At 39.2% G+C, this 20,981-nt stretch overlaps 1 protein-coding gene across 2 annotated transcripts in view; it reads right to left on the bottom strand.

Moving 5' to 3' along the window:
* Positions 1-15,961, bottom strand: part of rasa4 (RAS p21 protein activator 4) — a 68,270-nt gene extending 52,309 nt beyond the window's left edge. The window contains exons 1-3 of one of the 2 annotated variants that reach the window (XM_055941831.1): positions 15,582-15,959; positions 3,576-3,632; positions 1,895-2,008 (exon numbers count right to left, since the gene is read on the bottom strand). In XM_055941831.1, coding sequence (XP_055797806.1) covers positions 1,895-2,008; positions 3,576-3,632; positions 15,582-15,646 — 236 coding nt within the window. In that variant the 5' untranslated portion in view covers positions 15,647-15,959. Of the gene's footprint in view, positions 1-1,894; positions 2,009-3,575; positions 3,633-15,581 lie in introns of both variants that reach the window. The other variant, XM_055941832.1, reaches the window with a different exon arrangement.
* Between the last annotated feature and the right edge of the window lie 5,020 nt (positions 15,962-20,981).

Raw genomic sequence — 20,981 nt, forward strand, 5'->3', positions numbered from 1 at the left:
TGCACTTGAAGAAACTTTAAAAGTTCTTGAAATTTTCCGGATTGATTGATGTTCATGTCTTAAAGTAGTGATGGACTGTTGTTTCTCTGTTGATTTGAGCTGTTCTTGCCATAATAAGGACTTATTTTTTTTACCAAATAGGGCTATATTCTGTATACCACCTCCACCTTGTCAACACAACTTATTGGCTCAATCGCATTAAGGAAAGAAATTCCACAAATTAACTTCTAACAAGGCACACCTGTTCACCGTAATGCATTCCAGGTGACTACCTAATGAAGCTGGTTGAGAGAATACCAAGAGTGTGCAAAGCTGTCATCAAGGCAAAGGGTGGCTACTTTGAAGAATCTGAAATATATTTATATTTGTTTAACACCGTTTTGTTTACCACATGATTCCATGTGTTATTTCATAGTTTTGATGTCTTCACTATTATTCTACAATGTAGAAAATAGTAAAAATAAAGAAAAACCCTTGAAAGAGTAGGTGTTTCTAAACTTTTTACTGGTACTGTACCTCCTTGAAAAAAGCAGAAGACAACTTCTTCATGTAACTTATTCCTTAACCTTTTGCACTCATACCTGTATACTGGTTGAAACTGGCAGATTTTGACACTGATAAGCGCCTAAATTGGAACGGAGTGGCTTTACAATGTGATTTTATAAAACAACGTTTTAGTTCAAGCTCTGCGCTTCACAATTCTGTATGGGTTTTGATTGACAGACGTTCTGAACTTCAGCACCGCACACGACAAGTTGCCGCCCCCATCTCTCCTGCTAATTGGGCACCTTATGCAAATGTTTTGTTGTCAGAGTGAGAGAAATGCTGTAAATTAAGAGGACTCAATGTATTTTGCAAGATCAAATGTCATACAAACAAGCCAAACACCCAAGCACAAATGTGCACTTCACATTTCCATATCATAAAACTCATGTCATATACAGTGTCAACGTTTTTGATCACTATGCTTGATGTACAGTTACAAGATAACATGGTGTCGTACCCTCGGTTGTTTTCAACAGAATGAGCCTGTTTGTCTATTGTGAATACAATTTGCTGCAGAACACGCACCAAAATTACAAATCGGTTTCTCTGAATTGCCTTGTTAAAGCCTAACACTAAAGATCATCTTTTATAACTTAGCAAGTCATGTTAGCAATAGAACAAGCTTTCAAATGCCCACCTGACCCAGATTGCAATTTATAAATGGGCAGTTTTTGGATTGCGTAAACAGTAATTGTGTGACGTCAGGATGCAACTACGAGTGTGCTTGTTCTAGTTTCTCAACGGCACAGCTAGCAGAGCCCTTTGAATCATAAGTGTATTGAAATTCCTTGAGTTGTGAGGCCACTTGGAGACACCAGTTAGTCCTCTCACTCAAACCCTTGTAATTTATGTGTCTTATGTTGCACCTACCCCACATTTTCCAGGAATATTCTCATCATGCTACTGAATGTATCCAGAATATTTTTAGATTAACAAATGTGGCGATAAGTATAGTAAAAATCAACAGCGTAATGTTTATGTTCAGTATTGTATCAGGTGAACTGTTGTGTCCTCAACTTTGGTCTAATAATGTTCCCATAATCTCAAAACTGTTTTTCAATTGTCACCATACTTATGCTTTTCTTCTGTAAGAAACATTTCAATTTAGTCCTATCCATATAGACCAATTCCCGTGAGTGTAAAGGGTTAATGTACTGCACTGTTTTGAATTCAGTATTAAAAAAAGGACCTAAATATATTTGAATAGGGTCCATAATGGATATAAATAATATCAAAATTAAAGTACAGTACTGCATAGGACTTGAAAGGACTGTTTACTAATGCTGTTGTAAAAACCTTGTGTGGCAATGATATAAAAGCTGACTTTGAGAAGAGACAACGTCATTACCTCAGAGAGTCCTCATCCAGCACATGGAAGGAGATGGTATGGAAGGACGGGGGCAGGTGAACGTTATACTCCTCCCCCCAGAAGGGAGAGAGCGTCTTCCATATCGTAGCCGTCCTGGGAGAGAGAGATAAGGTCATACTATTATCAACATTGAAAGGCATATTGAGATACGGTCATAAGAAAACACCATAAAGGCATATTAATAACTTGATGCACGCATAAATAATACATAATAATCTATACTAGTCCTGAATTTGAGTAACGATGTGTTTTCCAATGACAGAGATTTATCTTAGTTTGTGTCATTGACAAAACACAATAAACCTTGATTGTTTGTTGCTAATAGGTATCCATCAAGGAATTTGGAACTAACAACAAGATAACCAATGTAAAACATACAGGGTCTGTAAAATGTATATAGGTTCAGAAATTTTGTGAAATAGCAGTTACAAATAGAAATCAAAATGGATGGACATCAGAAAAAGAGGATTAAAAACAAACTAAATATAACTATTGTAAAATAGATTGCATCTGTAAAATGTGTATAAGATGTATAAACTGAAGGTAGAAGCCTAGTGTTATTGTTTATTAGTTTACTCCAATTGGGGGAAGGGTGGTAGGGTTGTGGGGAATAATAAAATGTATATTCTAAAAAAAGTTTGTATATCTATATATCTATCTTTGTATATCTATGTGCATGTATATGGATACATATATTTACTCCAAAAAATATACGGGGGATTGGAAATGATGCAGACAATTACATTGATGGAAGCAACAATCATTCTGCAATATTAAGCTGATCCACCCCTTATTTTTAATTTTTTTTAAACAGGCCTCGATCATTCTCTATTGGTAGGATTTTTCTGCAATTCATGCGTTGGCCACAAATCCTAGTATAGAACAAGTCAACAACATTTGGATATGAGTAAACGAAAAACTTAAAAAAAACTTTTTTTAAAGTGTGATTTTTACAAGACAGTTACTTAACTCACCTAAGTAATTTATTTCCCCATCACCCCTCCACCTCCCACTGAATCTCACTATGGAGACAGGCAGGCTCAAATTCCACAATTAAGGGTTTTACTAGTGAGAGAGCATACAGCCATTGACTTCAGCTTTTTGCAGTCAGCCCCCATTCAGCGAGCCAGACAAGAGGTCATTCAGTTAAACATTAACAAGCAAAGCTGGCCTTTTCTTACTTTACTGTTCAGTCTACAGCAGATTGTCAGGCTGAGGCAACCAACCGACTTAGCCAGCAGATTGCTCATAACAACAACCGCTTGGTTAAAGATAATGGCCATATTGTCCTAATCCTTTTGGATAACACAGTCCTAAATTAAAGGCATTTCTATTCTATGCAGACAAACCTCAGCTAAAAATGATTTTAGTCCATCACAATCGACAAACAAGACATTGTAATTCTAGATATAATACGTTGATTAAAAACACACTCTTGGCTTTCATCAAAACACACCCAGGTGGATCTAAATACAACGCTTTAGCCAGCTGAGATGTGCCAAACTAATTGAAAGTAAGCGGTGCGCGATGGAAATGATCTAATTAATCAAAAGCGGTAAAATGTATGATAATCGCCTTAGCGCAAACAAAGCAGTGCGGCAGAGAGGATCTTCAGCCGGCTTAATAGGTCTGCCAGAGACAGGACACACAACACACATACCTAATGATGGCCTCATTGTCAATCCTCACGATGCAATATGGATCACTGCTTCCAGTTCTGCAATGGAAATCAGAGAGAGCATAACAAACACATTCACTGATGAAACTCGGAGAAGATGACAGTTACACGGTAAGGCATAGCTACATAGAGTTCATAAAACATTATTACTATCCCAAAACTCATTCATAAGCTGTACTAATGCTTATGCCAACAACCGCATGTTGAAATTTCATAGCCTGTGTCAGTATTGTCACTTATAATGCGGACATAATATATTAAATGCTTATGTACTGATATGTTTGCTAGGAGTAATGCATGTAGAATGGCGTCCTTATGTAGGTACCCTTCAAATAAAAACGTCCATAGACACTCAATGGTCTACCCGAGGCAGAGGTTACATATAATTCTTGAAATGTTTAATTCTAACAAAAATAAAATAACATTGCGGATGGATGGATAAGCCTAGTTGTACTGATGCTTAAGCTCTACAACCACAAGGTGAAGAAATATTAAAACAAAGGTTTGAGCCAGCATAGGAACATTTAACATGCTTTTTTGTGTGTGTGTGTGTGTGTGTGTGTGTGTGTGTGTGTGTGTGTGTGTGTGTGTGTACGTGCGCATGTGTGTTCACGTGCATTTCCTTTGGTGTGAGTCAAAGCCTACGGCGAAAGGGCACCAGATGCGTAAACAGCATCTCTAGTCTAGCCTTTGCAGCTTCCCAGTTCAAAAGAGCCATCCCGGGTACCGGCAGACATCACAACCGGTCCGGGTCTGCTGCTGGCCTTTAAAGCCTCAGGCTGCGTCCCAAATCAAATCAAAAAATCTAATCAAAGTCTATTGGTCACGTACACAGTTTAGCAGATGTTATAGTAGGTACAACGAAATGTTTGTGTTACTAGATCCTGACAGCGTAGTAAAAAATGTCAAACAAAATTATTATTAAATACTAGAAGCAAGACATCAAAGGTTAGGACGAAGTAAAGAATCCAAATAAACACCATCAGTAATCGAAATGCAATCTATGCGAATATACAGTGCCTTCAGAAAGAATTCACACCCCTTGACTTTTTCCACATTTTGTTGTGTTACAGCCTGAATTTAAAATTGATTAAATTGAGATTGCATTATTGTGTGTGCGGGCTGATGAGACAAAGTGAAAATTGTTGCAAATTAATAAAAAAATGAAAAGGTGACATTTGAGTCAATAAGTATTCACCCCTTTGTTATGGGAAGCCTAACTAAGTTCAGGAGTAAAGAACTCCTTAACAAGTCACATAATAAGTTGAATTGACTAGATGGACAATAAGTGTTTGACATTATTTTTTAATGACTACCTCATCTATGTACCCCACACATACAATTATCTTTAAGGTCCCTCAGTTGAATATGCCTTTGAGCATGGTGAAGTTATTAATTACACCATCCAGAGTGTATCAATACACCCAGTCACTACAAAGATACAGGCGTCCTTCTTAACTCATTTGCCAGAGAGTATCGAAACCGCTAAGAGATTTTACCATGAGGCCAATGGTGACTTTAAAACAGTTAGAGTTAATGTCTGCGATAGGAGAAAACTGAGGAAGCATCAACAATATTGTAGTTACTCTAAAATAGAGGTCGACCGATTATTATTTTTCAATGCCGATACCGATTATTGGAGGACCAAAAAAAGCCGATAGCAATTAAATCGGACGATTTATTTTATTTTATTAATTTATTTGTAATAATGACAATTACAACAATACTGAATAAACACTTATTTTAACTTAATATAATACATAAATAAAATCAATTTAGCCTCAAATAAATAATGCAAAAACAAAGTTTTAGAGAAGAAAGTAAAAGTGCAATATGTGCCATGTAAAAAAGCTAACGTTTAAGTTCCTTGCTCAGTACATGAGAACATATGAAAGCTGGTGGTTCCTTTTAACATGAGTCTTCAATATTGCCAGGTAAGAAGTTTTAGGTTGTAGTTATTATAGGAATTATAGGACTATTTCTCTCTATACGATTTGTATTTCATATACCTTTGACTATTGGATGTTCTTATAGGCACTTTAGTATTGCCAGTGTAACAGTATAGCTTCCATCCCTCTCCTCGCCCCTACTTGGGCTCAAACCAGGAACACATCGACAACAGCCACCCTCGAAGCATCGTTACCCATCGCTCCACAAAAGCTGCGGCCCTTGCAGAGCAAGGGGAACAACTACTCCAAGTCTCAGAGCGAGTGACGTCACCGATTGAAACGCTATTAGCGCGCACCCCGCAAACTAGCTAGCCATTTCACATCGGTTACACCAGCCTAATCTCGGGAGTTGATAGGCTTGAAGTCATAAACAGCTCAATGCTTGAAGCATTGCGAAGAGCTGCTAGCAAAACACACGTGCTGTTTGAATGAATGCTTACGACCCTGCTGCTGCCTACCATCGCTCAGTCAGACTGCTCTATCAAATCATAGACTTAATTATAACATAATAACACACAGAAATACGAGCCTTTGGTCATTAATATGGTGGAATCCGGAAACTATAATTTTGAAAACAAAACGTTTATTCTTTCAGTGAAAGACCATTCCGTATTTTATCTAACGGGTGGCATCCATAAGTCTAAATATTTCTGTTACATTGCACAACCGTCAATGTTATGTCATAATTACGTAAAATTCTGGCAAATTAGTTTGCAACGAGCCAGGTGGCCCAAACTGTTAAATATACCCTGACTCTGCGTGCAATTAACGCAAGAGAAGCGACACAATTTCACCTGGTTAATATTGCCTGCTATCCTGGATTTCCTTTAGCTAAATATGCAGGTTCAAAAATATATACTTCTGTGTATTGATTTTAAGAAAGGCATTGATGTGTATGGTTATGTACAGTCGTGCAACGATTGCGCTTTTTTTCGCAAATGTGCTTTTGTTAAATCATCCCCCGTTTGGCAAAGTTGGCTGTCTTTGTTAGGAAGAAATAGTCTTCACACAGTTCGCAACGAGCCAGGCGGCCCAAACTGCTGCATATACCCTGACTCTGTTGCACAGAACGCAAGAGAAGTGACACAATTTCCCTAGTTAAAAGAAATTCATGTTAGTAGGCAATATTACCTAATATGCAGGTTTAAAAATATATATTTGTGTATTGATTTTAAGAAAGGCATTGATGTTTATGGTTAGGTACACGTTGGAGCAAAGACAGTCCTTTTTCGCGAATGCGCACCGCATCGATTATATGCAATGCAGGACACGCTAGATAAACTAGTAATATCATCAACCATGTGTAGTTAACTAGTGATGATTGATTTTTTATAAGATAAGTTTAATGCTAGCTAGCAACTTACCTCATCTTCCTACTGCATTCGCGTAGGAACAGGCAGGCTCCTCGTGGAGTGCAATGTAAGGCAGGTGGTTAGAGCGTTGGACTAGTTAACCGTAAGGTTGCAAGATTGAATCACCGAGCTGACAAGATAAAAATCTGTAATTCTGCCCCTGAACAAAAGCAGTTAACCCACCTTTCTTAGGCCATCATTGAAAATAAGAATGTGTTCTTAACTGACTTGCCTAGTTAAATAATATATATATATATATATATATATTTATTTATTTTATCGGCCAAATCGGTGTCCAAAGATACCGATTTCCGATTGTTATGAAAACTTGAAATCGGCCCTAATTAAATCGGCCATTCCCGATTAATCGGTCGACCTCTATTCTAAAATACTAACCAAATGAAAGTGAAAAAGAAGCCTGTACAGAATACAAATATTTCAAACCATGCATCCTGTTTGAATTAAGGCAATTAAAGTAAACCCGCAAAAAATGTGGCAAAGAAATGTACTTTATGTCTTGAATACAAAGCGTTGTTTGGGGCAAATCCAAAACACATCAGAGTACCACTCTTCATATTCTCAAGCATGGTGGTGGCTACATCACGTTATGGGAATGATTGTCATCGGCAAGGACTTGGAGTTTTTTGGGGGAATAAAAGGAAACAGAATATAGCCAAGCACAGGCAAAAATCCTAGAGGAAAATCTGTTTCAGTCTGATTTCCAATGCACACCGGGAGACAAATTCACCTTTCAGCAGGACAATTACCTAAAACACAAGGCCAAATATACACTGGAGTTGCTTACCAAGATGACATTTAATGTTCCTGAGTGGCCTAGTTACAGTTGACCTAAAAAAATGTAAAATATATATTTAAAAATTTAAAAATTGTCTTGAAAATCTATGGCAAGACATGCAAATGACTGTTTAGCAATGATCAACAACCAACTTGAAGAATAATGTGCAAATATTGTCCAATCCATGTGTGCAAAGCTCTTAGAGACTTACCCAGAAAGACTCACAGCTGTAATCACTGCCAAAGGTGACTCTAACGTGTATTGGCTCAGAGGGTTGAATACTTATGTACAGTTGAGGTCGGAAGTTTACATACACCTTAGCCAAATACATTTAAAACTCAGGTTTCACAATTCCTAACATTTAATCCTAGTAAATATTCCCTGTCTTAGGTCAGTTAGGATCACCACTTTATTTTAAGATTGTGAAATGTCAGAATAATAGTAGAGAGAGTGATTTTATTTATTTCATCACATTCCCAGAGGGCCAGAAGTTTACATACACTCAATTAGTATTTGGTAGCATTGCCTTTAAATTGTTGAACTTGGGTCAAATGTTTCAGGTAGCCTTCCACAAGTTTCCCAGAATAAGTTGGGTGAATTTTGGCCCATTCCTCCTGACAGAGCTGGTGTAACCGAGTCAGGTTTGTAGGCCTCCTTGCTCGAACACGCCTTTTCAGTTCTGCCCACACATTTTCTATGGGACTGAGGTCAGGGCTTTGTGATGGCCACTCCAATACCTTGACTTTGTTGTCCTTAAGCAATTTTGCCACAACATTGGAAGTATGACCAAGCATTAAAGAAAATTACTGCACAAAACAAATAACTCAAACACAGCCATATTGTATGCTACATTTTTGGGGGGAAATCACATCCCTTGCTTGTCAGATCTAGACTCAGAGCGTCTGTGGTTTGAGAAGGTATCTTCTGAAGCCGGACTCTTTGCAAAGTTCTCGGCCCTCTACAGCTCAGCTCACCACCCCTTAGCGCTAGCAGCCGGGCCAAGCCAGTTTGTGGGTATCAGTGGGTGCTTCCCAATAACATAAGTGTACAGCTGCATGATACATGCCGAAAAAGTAGTTTAATACTTCCCACAAATCTAAAAGTATTGGATTGGTGGAAGGCAAGGCATGTTCTCGTGGGAGTTTGTCATATTTCTAATAACAGTCATTTCCCTTCAAATCAGTGAAGGGAAATGAACAAGTACACATTGTTGGATTGTTGCTCCAATATTCTGGACATAGCCTTTGTTTCTCTGTGAGTCAGATCACATCCTTCTCATTTTGCCAAGAAAGGAACCCTCAGTCAGTCTTCTAAGAGCCTATGTTATCTAAGGGGTCGTGGCTGGATAGAAATTGTGCGCAAGTCCCAAATATAGAGCACTCTGGTCAAAAGTAGTGCACTGTATATAAAATGGGGTGCCATTTTGGAACAAAACCAGTGTGTGTATTTCTAATGTGGTAGATGACCTGATTAAAATGTTTGGACAAGTACGTATGCCAAATAGTGTCAACAAGAGGCTGTAGAGCCAGGGTGGGCATCATTTTAGATGTTAGGTCGGATAACACTTTGGCAAAAATGGTGATGTGATATAAAAAGGTACTGCAAGTTTCTAACAAGCCAGCCATATGACTGGAGGACAGGCTCCTTCTCTTAAGCTATACTGAACAAAAATATAAAAACGCAACATGTAAAGTGCTGGTCCCATGTTTCATGAGCTGAAATAAGAGCTCAGAAAATGTCCATACGCACAAAAAGCTTATTTCTTTCAAATGTTGTGCACAAATATGTTTACATCCCAGTCTGTGAGCATTTCTCCTTTGCCAAGATAACCCATCCACCTGACAGGTGTGGCATATCAAGAAGTTGATTAAACAGCATGATCCTTACACAGGTGCATCTTGTGCTGAGGACGATAAAAGCACAATGCTTATTTTTTGTCACAAGACAATGCCACAGATGTCTCAAATTGAGGGAGCGTGCAATTAATATGCCGACTGCTGGAATGTTGCCAGAGAATTGAATGTTAATTTCTCTACCATAAGCCACCTCAAACATTGTTTTAGAGAATGTGGCAACCGTCCAACCGGCCTCACAACCGCAGACCACACCAGCCATGGACCTCCACATCTGGCTTCTTCACCTGAGACCAGCCACCCAGACAACTGATGAAAATGAGGAGTATTTCTGTCTGTAATAAAGCCCTTTTGTGGGGAAACTCATTCTGATTGGCTGGGCCTCCTCCCCAGTGGGTGTGCCCATGCCCAGTCATTTGAAGTCCATAGATTAGGGCCTTATTAATTTATTTAAATTGACTGATTTCTTTATATGAACTGTAACTGTGTAAAAAAATATTTGAAAACATTTAAATACAAAAATTTAAATAAAAATCGCTGAAATTGTTACATTTATATTTTTGTCCAACTTTGTTCCTCAAGGTTGCTTCCTACTGAAGGAGTTTTTCCCTTGTCATTGTCTCCTCTGTGTGCCATTTGGAAACATTCGTTTTGGCTTGCGGCCAAAAGTGTAACAAAACAATTGGATTCTCCTGCTTAAGTAAACAACGCTAATCAAATAAACTATTTTATTCTCCTGGTCTTGCCATTTTGTTTTGTGCCATTTGCCTCTTGTATCACACCATCCAAAGGAAAATTGTTTATCTAAGACACCGTGACAGAACAGTTTCTCACCTTGAAGAAGAGACAATCGGCGCTAAGCGCCAACGAGGCGATATAGCCTAGTCAGGGTAGAGTTTACGTTAAAAAAAAGTGTCGATTGTTTAGTTGAGGGAATTTATTTATCTGTCAGATGCAGGATTAGTGACTCGTAGTACGGCAATTAGCGGGCTGCGGCATCGTTGAGCGCTGAATATTGCTGCAGGTGATTTATTTCAGCACGCCTTCATCGCTCTGTGATGGAGCGAAGCAGTGTCGTCAAGCGAGACATTTTTGCGCAAACACTTCCACTACGGCGCTATCTCACCGCAGCTACCACAGAGCGCATGCAAATGCAAACATTTGCGGGGTTAACAGTTGCACAGTAATGTGTGTTGAACACACAAAAAAGGTTATATCTACCCAAAATCACAATTTAAATCAATATACTTAACTAGATAGCAATCCACGTGGTGGTTCCTGGGCTCTATTTGTTCTATTTAGTATGCAAATGTCATTATTTCAAACCTTTGTTTATTAAAAAAAAATCTGATTGAACAAGTCAAAGGAAGCATGAGCTACATACAGTGATGGGGTTAACTGGGGACTGTCAGAATCAGGTGTTACATTAAACATGGCTCTACTTTTGTCAGTTTAAACACGTAGGCAACGTTTAGTGTGAACCACCTGCAGTACTGTGATAGTCACTAGTGCTAAGGAAACGTTTGTTGGTTGTTGTTTTTTTTTTACCCATGAGCCTCTTACAAATAGCTTCTTCCATTGTGAGGTTGACACTTGTGTATTTAGGGGATGTGTCGTGGGTAAATGTGGACAAGATAGTTGCTAACCATGGTCACACACAGAAGACATTAGTCACGCACACAAAAACAGTGTGTATTGATAGGAAGAGGATCTGTGTGTTTTAGTGGCCACCTGTTCCCCATGAGAAATAGACGGGGTTCAAAGTCATTTCATGTATCATTTGACAGACAAGCAGTGTAAATCCACTCTCCGTCTGTTTATGTAGAGTGAAGGAGTGAATATTCTCTACCTCCATCTACTTTACTGTAGCAGCACTTAAAACCCATTGGAAAACATGCATGTCCAAAGAGAAATTCTCTCCCTCTGCCAAATACTGAAAAGTTGAAGTAAAAATGGAATGACATTTCTCATGACACACTTAGTCTAATCAAATTGGGGCATTTGAGACACAGACCTTTAAGACACAGGCATGTTGTTATTCAGGTTGACCGTCTTAAAAAGGAGGTGACCTCAAATCATGTGAAAAGAGTGCAAACAAACCGTCAACACTTTACACAATGCCCAGCCAATGAATATGTCAATAAACACATTAAATCCAGGATGTGGAGGCAGCTCTTGGTTTTCACTCACACACACGTCTGTATGTGACAGACCAGGGTTTGACTTTGTACCCGGATCTCCTGTAAACCACGAGACTGTTTGCCCTCTGAGTTAAAGCCTGGGCATTAGTTCAGGGAGCTAATGCAAGTCTCCAGGTCTCAGGGAAATGTTACTCATCCCACAAGTGTTGTTCACCAAACCACCTATGTACAGCACTGAGGTGTTAAAATGGAGTCAGTGTACATACTTGACACCACAGCTGCCTAAGCATTGGAGAGTTAATGCAAGTCTCCAATCCTCTGGGAAGGTGTTTACAATAAAGTGAATTTAGTGTACATACTAGACACAGCAGCTGTGTATCCTAGTGAACCGGTGCTTACCACCGGTGAAGAAAAGGACAGAATTAGCATATTAAAGTGTTATTCTGAAAGAATTCCGGTTGGCCGATTTCACAGTTAATTAGTATGAAATACCAGTCTTTCTATCAACACAGCACCAGAAAGGTCACACTATAACCAAGCAAAAAAAACTCCTGTGGAATACCTGTCATTAATCATTCTTACATATATTTTCTCACATTCCTGCATCATGACCACAACCTAGCCCTTTATCATGGCTCTCAGTTCAGTTACATTACACGAGTCATTGGGCGAAGGTCTCTTTGTATGGGGGAGACAAATCTGTTGAAATCACCCTGGATGTATTATACTTTAGAATTGCATTGGGGCATACTTATTTCACTGCACAGCCTTACCTATGGATTGTGCATCAATGACATGGGGCATCAGTTTACTCACACTATTGCGGGACTCAAACAACTGAATTGAGCCACATTTATTGTCAACCTATGTGTATTGAACACTATTCCCGAGGAAAAACAATACTGTGTGAATGTTTTGGAGTTTGATAACTCTGGGAAAATATATCTTGGGTATTCGACTAGACTGATACCCCATTTCATTGATCCCCAATCCTTAGGTAAAGCTGTACAGTGCAATAGGAATGTCAATACACACAATAGGCTGACTGGGGAGGTGATTTCACAGTCCCGCGATAAGAGCTACATTGCTAATATTTGCATAAACTCTTCACAGTTGTGTTCTGTGGGTGTCACCGAGTAGACTGATACCCCAATTCATTGCTTTACATTCCAACCTTGTTTAACATTATCTAGTCTAAATATGGCATGATTCCACCAATTGTAACCTTCTGCATCACTTCCAAAGAGGTACTTTTATTTTGAAGGCAAACCGCAAATTCCACTATTGTGCCTAATCTTTATTGTAGCTAGCTTCACAACACAACCCGGTCGAGCGTCACTAGCCAAATGAAGCTAGCTGGCTGCTTATAAAGTTAGCTTTGGGCAACAGGGTTAAGTAGCTGGCTAGCTTAATTTATTTTCATTAACTGAAGTTCAATTTCAATAGGTGAACAACAATACTTACTCACAAGGAATCCTAAATCATTGCTAGGAATAATGAAAATGACTGCAGTTTCTACTGTTCATTGTTTTCAGGCCGGTTGTATTGGTGCTAGCTATGTACCAAACTAAAGCTAGCTAGCTACCCCAGAAGTTGCGGTCGAACAAATAATGCTTTATTACCAATGGGGTATTGTAAGCACATCGTTCGTGGTCGGTGTTTGTAGACTTTTTTGTACAGCTTTAACAGTACTACTGATAGTAGTGGTGGCGATTGGCTTGCACTTGCAAATTCACAACACACAACATTCTACAATATAACTGTTATTTGACGTGTCAAATTAAAAGATTATTTAATGCGTCAAATAGTGTTATTGGACGTGTATCTTTTTTGACATGCAAAGACCCAAGCGGCATTTCGGATTATGGATTTCGCCTTTGAGTTGTCTCTCTGAAATTTTCTTACTCTTTCAGATGACTGCTTGATCCACACAGCAGACATTGTGGGCTAGGTTAGGAATGCTGTGTTGCCCGTGTAGCGCAAAATTTTACTGATACCGATGTTAGCATTTTAAGCTAATATTGGCCGATTCCGATATGTTCACCGATATATATTGCATCCCTAATTGATACACACCTTTATATTGTTAGTGTTCCCACACGGCCATATCTCCATGTTACTGCACGTTTACGTAAAATAGATGGAAAACAGAGTCGACTACCTGTGCTAATTAGCTATCTGCGTCTCCTAACAACTGTGTGTAAACGTAAGACGGACGCCACAAACGTGTTGTCACTGAAAAATACTGTCGGCTGTAAGTGTTTTAAAACAGTGAGTGTAGATTTTTGAAATTATTTCTCTGATGGGATATTAAATTAGAGGGATTCATGTTTCTAGAATCATACCGCATTTGATAATCGATTCACGTTTAGAGTATTTGGCTGTTTCGGCTTCCATGGTTCTGTCCCAAATGTCACTATTCTCTATGTAGTGCACTACTTTTTACCAGAGCTCCATTCAAAAGTAGTGCACTACATAGGGAACAGGGTACTATTTGGAACAAGTCATATTGGAGTATAAATTATCAATGGAGGCAAGAATGTTTAGAATACTTGCAATGGAAAAGCAGAGTTGATGAAACCAATTTGTTTAGATTTTATATCAAATCTCAACAATGCAGAGAGAAAAAGTAAATAGAGAAATAATAGAAAAGTAAAACATGTAATAATAAATACATAATGAGTAACGTAATGAATAACTTGGCTAAATATATATATATATATATATCTCAGAGTAAAGGAAGATGTGGAGCGAGGTACTGAAAATTGGGGGAGCACAGCTTCGTTTGCCAATTAGCAGTGAGCTGAGTGGGAGATGCTTCTATTTTTTCAATTGTCCAATGCACTGTCAATCTATGTTTAGTTCAGCTTCAGAGTCTGCTTGTTTCTATCCAAAGCATGGAATTCTGTAAACAGATAAGAGATGTGGAGAGTGATGAGAGATGATACACTACTGGACTCTGGAGCAGTGGAAACACGTTCTCTGCAGTGATGAACCACACTTCACCATCTCGCAGTCAGATGGACGAATATGGGTTTGGCAGATGCCAGGAGAAAGCTACCTGCCCGAATGCATAGTGCCAACTGTAAAGTTTGGTGGAGGAGGAACAATGATCTGCGGCTGTTTTTCATGAGTCGGGCTAGGCTCCTTAGTTCCAGTGAAGGGTAATCTTTACACTAAAGCATACAATGACATTCTAGACGATTCTGTACTTACAATTTTGTGGCAACAGTTTGGGGAAGGCCCTTTCCTGTTTCAATCCCATCTAACACCTTTGGGATGAATTGGAACACTGACTGCAAGCCAGGCCTAATCGCCCAACATCAGTGCCCAACCTCACTAATGCTCTTGTAGCTGAATGGAAGCAAGTCCCTGCAGCAATGTTCCAACATCTGGTGGAAAGCCTCCCCAGAAGAGTGGACGCTGTCATAGCAGCAGAGAAAACAACTCCATATTATTGCCCATTATCTATATCATTTATTTTTCTAAGAATGGCTTTCCTTTGAAGTCATGTTTTCATGGTAGAGCAGGTTCTGTTTGATGTGGTTGTTGATTGACATACCGCATATTCATTATCCAGGGCTGTTTACTTTGATGTGTTTTGTATTATAATCATATATTTACACAATCAAGGATACGTGTTTGAGGAAATAACTTTGTAGTCTACACAATGAACCCATTTGTCAATAATGAAAATATACCAGCGTTTTTTTTTACAGCATCAAAAGGTTGGTTCAGTCTATCATTGAAATACCCTAAAGTAGTTGATTCAATTCACATTTAAATATCAAAAACAGATGAGCAAAAGCCTATCAATTAAGTCCTCTCCTAAGCAAAGTCTGGTAAAATCGGTGAACAAAAAACGAAGAGTAAAACATGTACAGTAACAGTACTTACATGTCCTTAATTGGCAAATTTTTCCCCTCCACAATTCTGATAAATAAAGTGTTTCGTTTTGCCATTTCTCCAAGTCCCAGCGTCCAAACGGTGATGACTCAACTGTGAAATCACACGCAGATTGTTCCTCCTCAAAAACAGCTGTCAAACAGAATTTGGGGGTTTCGCGCCTGACAGCAGTAAATTGAACAAACAGGCAAACCTCGTCAATATTATTTTTGCCACGTATCATACACCTGTCTGCAACTCATTTCACAAGACAGGTCGGTGGTTTGTATATATCAACGTACTTGTGACCCACTCGCTCGTGGTTGGAAAGAAAGCGATTGTGAGTATTTGATAGTAGACTACGGTCTTCTTCGTTGGAGTTGTACGGAAAGACTACATCCAAAAGTTATTTTTGCCGCCACCTACTGTGCGGGGTGAAAATTAATGAAACTGAAAGACAACAATTATGTGGCTAAAAATACAGTAGTAGGTGTAACCCTGAGCTGGATACGACATCCTGTATAGCATCCAGCTCAGAGTTACATCCAGCACAGAGTTGCAACTGGCACAGTTAAATCCATCTTCAGGCTCAGAGTTACATCCAGCATCCGGCTCACTTACATCCAGCATGATGCAATAATGAGCTGGATGTAACACTTCAAACTTAGAGTCCCTTCTGTAACCTGTCTCCTCCCCTTCATCTACACTGATTGAAGTGGATTTAAAAAGTGACATTAATAAAGGATCATAGATTTCACCTGAATTCACCTGGTCAGTCTGTCATGGAAAGAGCAGGTGTTCTTAATGTTTTGTGTACATTAAACACAATGTCATGCTGTTAAAACCTCTTATGGATCCGACCCTTTTTTCGCCGAAAATTACATACTCAAATCTAACTGCCTGTAGCTACCGGCTCTGAAGCAAGGGTATGCATTTTCTTGGAACCATTTGAAGATAAACACTGAAGTTTGTGGAAATGTGAAAGGAACGTAGGAGAATATAACACATTAGATCTGGTTAAAGATAATACAAAGAAAAAAACTTTTGTTCCATCATCTTTGAAATGCAAGAGAAAGGCCATGTCTTATCCCAGCTGCAAATTCTATTTTGGCCACTAGATGGCAGTAGTGTATGTGTAAAGTTGTACACTGATCCGATGAACCCTTGTATTTCTGTTCAAATGTATCAAGACTGTCCAAATGTGCCTAGTTTGTTGATTAATAACTTCATGTTCAAAACTGTGCACTCTCCTCAAACAATAGCATGGTATTCTTTCATTGTAATAGCTACTGTAAATTGGACAGTGCCATTAGATTAACAAGAATTTAAGCTCTCTGCCAATATCAGATATGTCTATGCTCCTTACAACCTCATGCTAATCGCATTAGCCTACGTTAGCTCAACCGTCCCGCAGGGAACCCACCGATCCTAAAGAAATTTTAACCTACCCATTTGTCTGTGTTAGCCCAACTCATGTTGCCTCTGACCAGTACAGATGCATCTATGTTCATGTCGCTGACTCTATCTTTAAAAGGGATATTGTCTGAAATAAATTCCACAAAGTTATTCCAGTCTCAGCTTCTTCCCTGGGTGAGCTCCCACCAGATCTGTACTGTATTAATAGGCAGAGCACCCCATGCTCTTGTTTAAACCTGCGGTGGCATGGTCACACACACCTCAACGTTTTCCACATTTTGTGAGGTTACAGCCTTATTCTAAAATGGATTAAATAAATTGCTTTCATCAATCTACAGTCAATAACCCATGATGACAAAGAGAAAACAGGTTTAGTAATTTTTTTAAATGTACTAAATATAAAAAGCTGAAATAATTAGTTTACATAAGTATTTAGACCTTTTACTCAGGACTTTATTGAAGCACCTTTGGCAGCGATTACAGCCTTGAGTCTTCTTGGGTATGACGCTACAAGCTTGGCACACCTGTATTTGGGGAATTTCTCCCATTCTTCTCTGCAGATCCTCTCAAGATCTGTCAGGTTAGATGAGGAGCGTCGCTGCACAGCTATTCTCAGGTCTTTTCCCAGAGATGTTCGATCGGGTTCAAGTCCAGGCTCTGGCTGGGCCACTCAAAGACATTCAGAGACTTGTCCCGAAGCCACTCCTGCGTTGTCTTGGCTGTGTGCTTAGGGTCATTGTCCTGTTGGAAGGTGAACCTTTGCCCCAGTCGGAGGTCCTGAGCGCTCTGGACTAGGTTTTCATCAAGGATCTCTCTGTACTTTACAAAAATGTTTGGTACCCTTCCCCAGAGCTGTGCCTCAACACAATCCTGTCCTGGAGCTCTACAGACAATTCCTTCGACCTCATGGGTGGTTTTTGCTCTGACATGTACTTTCGACTGTGGGACCTTATATAGGCAGGTGTGTGCCTTTCCAAATCATGTCCAATCAATTGGATTTACCACAGGTGGACTCCAATCAAGGTGAAGAAACATCTCAAGAATGATTAAAGGAAACAGAATGCACCTGAACTCAATTTCGAGTCTCATAGCAAAGGGTCTGAACTATTATGTAAATAAGGTATTTCGTTTTTTTATTTTTAAAACATTTGCAAAATTGTCTAAAAACCTGTTTTCCCTTTGTCATTATGGGGTATTGTGTGTACATTGATGAGGAAAACAATGTATTTAATCCATTTTAAAATAAAGCTGTAACGTCACAAAATGTGGAAAAAGTCAAGGGGCCTGTCTCGCCCTGACCTTAGAGATCCTTTTTATGTCTCTATTTTGGTTTGGTCAGGGTGTGAGTTGGGGTGGGTATTCTATGTTCTATTATTTGTATTTCTATGTTTTGGCCGGGTAGGGTTCTCAATCAGGGACAGCTGTCTATCGTTGTCTCTGATTGAGAACCATACCTAGGTAGCCCTTTTTCCCACCTGTCTTGGTGGGAAGTTGACTTTGTTTAGGGCACATAGCCTTTAGCTTCACGGTTTGTTTTTGTAGTGTTTATTGTTTAGTTCGGCGGCATTTTGATTAATAAAAGAAAATGTATGCTTACCACGCTGCGCTTTGGTCCACTTCCTTTAACGGCCATGACAGGGCCTGAATACTTTCCAAATGCACTGTACAGTTGCAAGAAAAAGTATGTGAACCCTTTGGAATTACCTGGATTTTTACATAAATTGGTAAAAAAATGTGATTTGATCTTCCTCCAAAAGACGAACACAGTGTGCTTAAACTAATAACACACAAATCTTTGTATTTCTCTTGTCTTTATTGAATACATAATTTAAATATTCACAGTGTAGGTTTGAAAAAGTATGTGAATCCCAAGGCTAATGACTTCTCCAAAAGCTAATTGGAGTCAGGACTCCACTAACCTGGAGTTCAATCAATGAGATGAGATTGGTTAGTGCTGCCCTGCAATATAAAAAACCCTCACAAAATGTGAGTTTGCTATTCACAAGAAGAATTGCCTGACGTGTCACGTTCTGACCTTTATTTCCTTTGTTTTGTCTTTATTTAGTATGGTCAGGGCGTGAGTTGGGGTGGGCAGTCTATGTGTGTTTTTCTATGTTGGTTTTGTGTTCGGCCTGGTATGATTCTCAATCAGAGGCAGCTGTCAATCGTTGTCCCTGATCGAGAATCATACTTAGGTAGCCTGGGTTTCACTTTTGGTTTGTGGGTGTTTGTTTCCGTGTCAGTGTTTGTCGCTGTTTGTACTGTTTCATTTGATCATCGTTTATTGTTTTTGTTCATGTGTTCAGTTTTGGATTTATATTAAAGACATGAACACTTACCACGCTGCGCTTTGGTCCAATCCTTCTACCACCACAGACGATCGTTACATGATGTGAACCATGCCTCGACAAAAGAGATCTCAGAAGACCTAAGATGAAGAATTGTTGACTTGCATAAAGCTGGATAGGGTTACAAAAATATCTCTAAAAGCCTTGATGTTCATCCGTCCACGGTAAGACAAATTGTCTATAAATGGAGAAAGTTCAGCACTGTTGCTACTCTCCCTAGGAGTGGCCGTCCTGCAAAGATAACTGCAAGAGCACAGCGCAGAATACTCAATGAGGTTAAGAAGATTCCTAGAGTGTCAGCTAAGGACTTAGAGAAATCTCTGGAACATGCTAACATCTCTGTTGACGAGTCTACGATATGTAAAACCCTAAACAAGAATGGTGTTCATAGGACACCACAGAAGAAGCCACTGCTGTCCAAAAAAAACCATTGCTGCGCGTCTGAAGTTCAGCACCTGGCAAAATATTCTGTGGACGGATGAAACTATATTTGAGTTGTTTGCAAGGAACACACAACACTATGTGTGGAGAAAAAAAGGCACAGCACACCAACATCAAAACCTCACCCCAACTGTAAAATATGGTGGAGGGAGCATCATGGTTTGGGGCTGCTTTGATGCCTCAGGGCCTGGACAGGTTGCTATAGGCGACGGAAAAATGAAATCCCATGTTTATCAAGACATTTTGTAGGAGAATGTAAGGCTATCTGTCCGCTAATTGAAGCTCAGCAGAAGTTGGGTGATGCAACAGGACAACGACCCAAAACACAGAAGTAAATCAACAACAGAATGGCTTCAACAGAAGAAAATACGCCTTCTGGAGTGGCCCAGTCAGAGTCCTGACCTCAAACCGATTGAGATGTTGTGGCATGACCTCGAGAGTGGTTCACACCAGACATCCCAAGAATATTGCTGAACTGAAACAATTTTGTAAAGAGGAATGGTCCAAAATTCCTCCTGACCGTTGTGCAGGTCTGATATGCAACTACAGAAAAAGTTTGGTTGAGGTTATCGCTGGCAGTTATTAAATCCAAGGGTTCACATTCTTTTTCCACCCTGTACTGTGAATGTTTACACGGTGTGTTCAATAAAGACATGAAAACGTATAATTGTTTGTGTGTTATTAGTTTAAGCAGAATGTGTTTGTCTATTGTTGTGATTTAGATGAAGATCACATGAAACTTTATGACCAATTTATGGAGAAATCCAGGTAATTCCAAAGGGTTCACATACTTTTTCTTGCCAGTGTATACATATTATACATCATATGATTTCCTCTTCATGAACAAGTAATATTTTATAGAGAGAACCCTGCAGAGTACACAACTTAGAGTATGATGTGGGAACTGGTACCTACTCCAAAATCAAAGAAATAAAATGTATAAATACATTTGTAATGCTTGTTATTTTGACCATTGCCACTGTCAACAAAGAAACAAATACCACAATGCTGCATACTGACATTTCTGTAAATAATTATTGAGCTACACATAATGAAACAGCATGGGAATGGCAATGTTTTTGGGCAGTATTAGCAATGCATTCAGCTACAAGTGTTTGTGCCAAACAAGACTAACCTAGAGATTGCAGTCAGGATTTATAAAATCATATCAGGAAAGAGTAACAAAATATGTAGTCAACATGTAGTT

The sequence above is a fragment of the Salvelinus fontinalis genome, chromosome 13, assembly GCF_029448725.1.
Source record: "Salvelinus fontinalis isolate EN_2023a chromosome 13, ASM2944872v1, whole genome shotgun sequence".
Classification (NCBI taxonomy): domain Eukaryota; kingdom Metazoa; phylum Chordata; class Actinopteri; order Salmoniformes; family Salmonidae; genus Salvelinus; species Salvelinus fontinalis.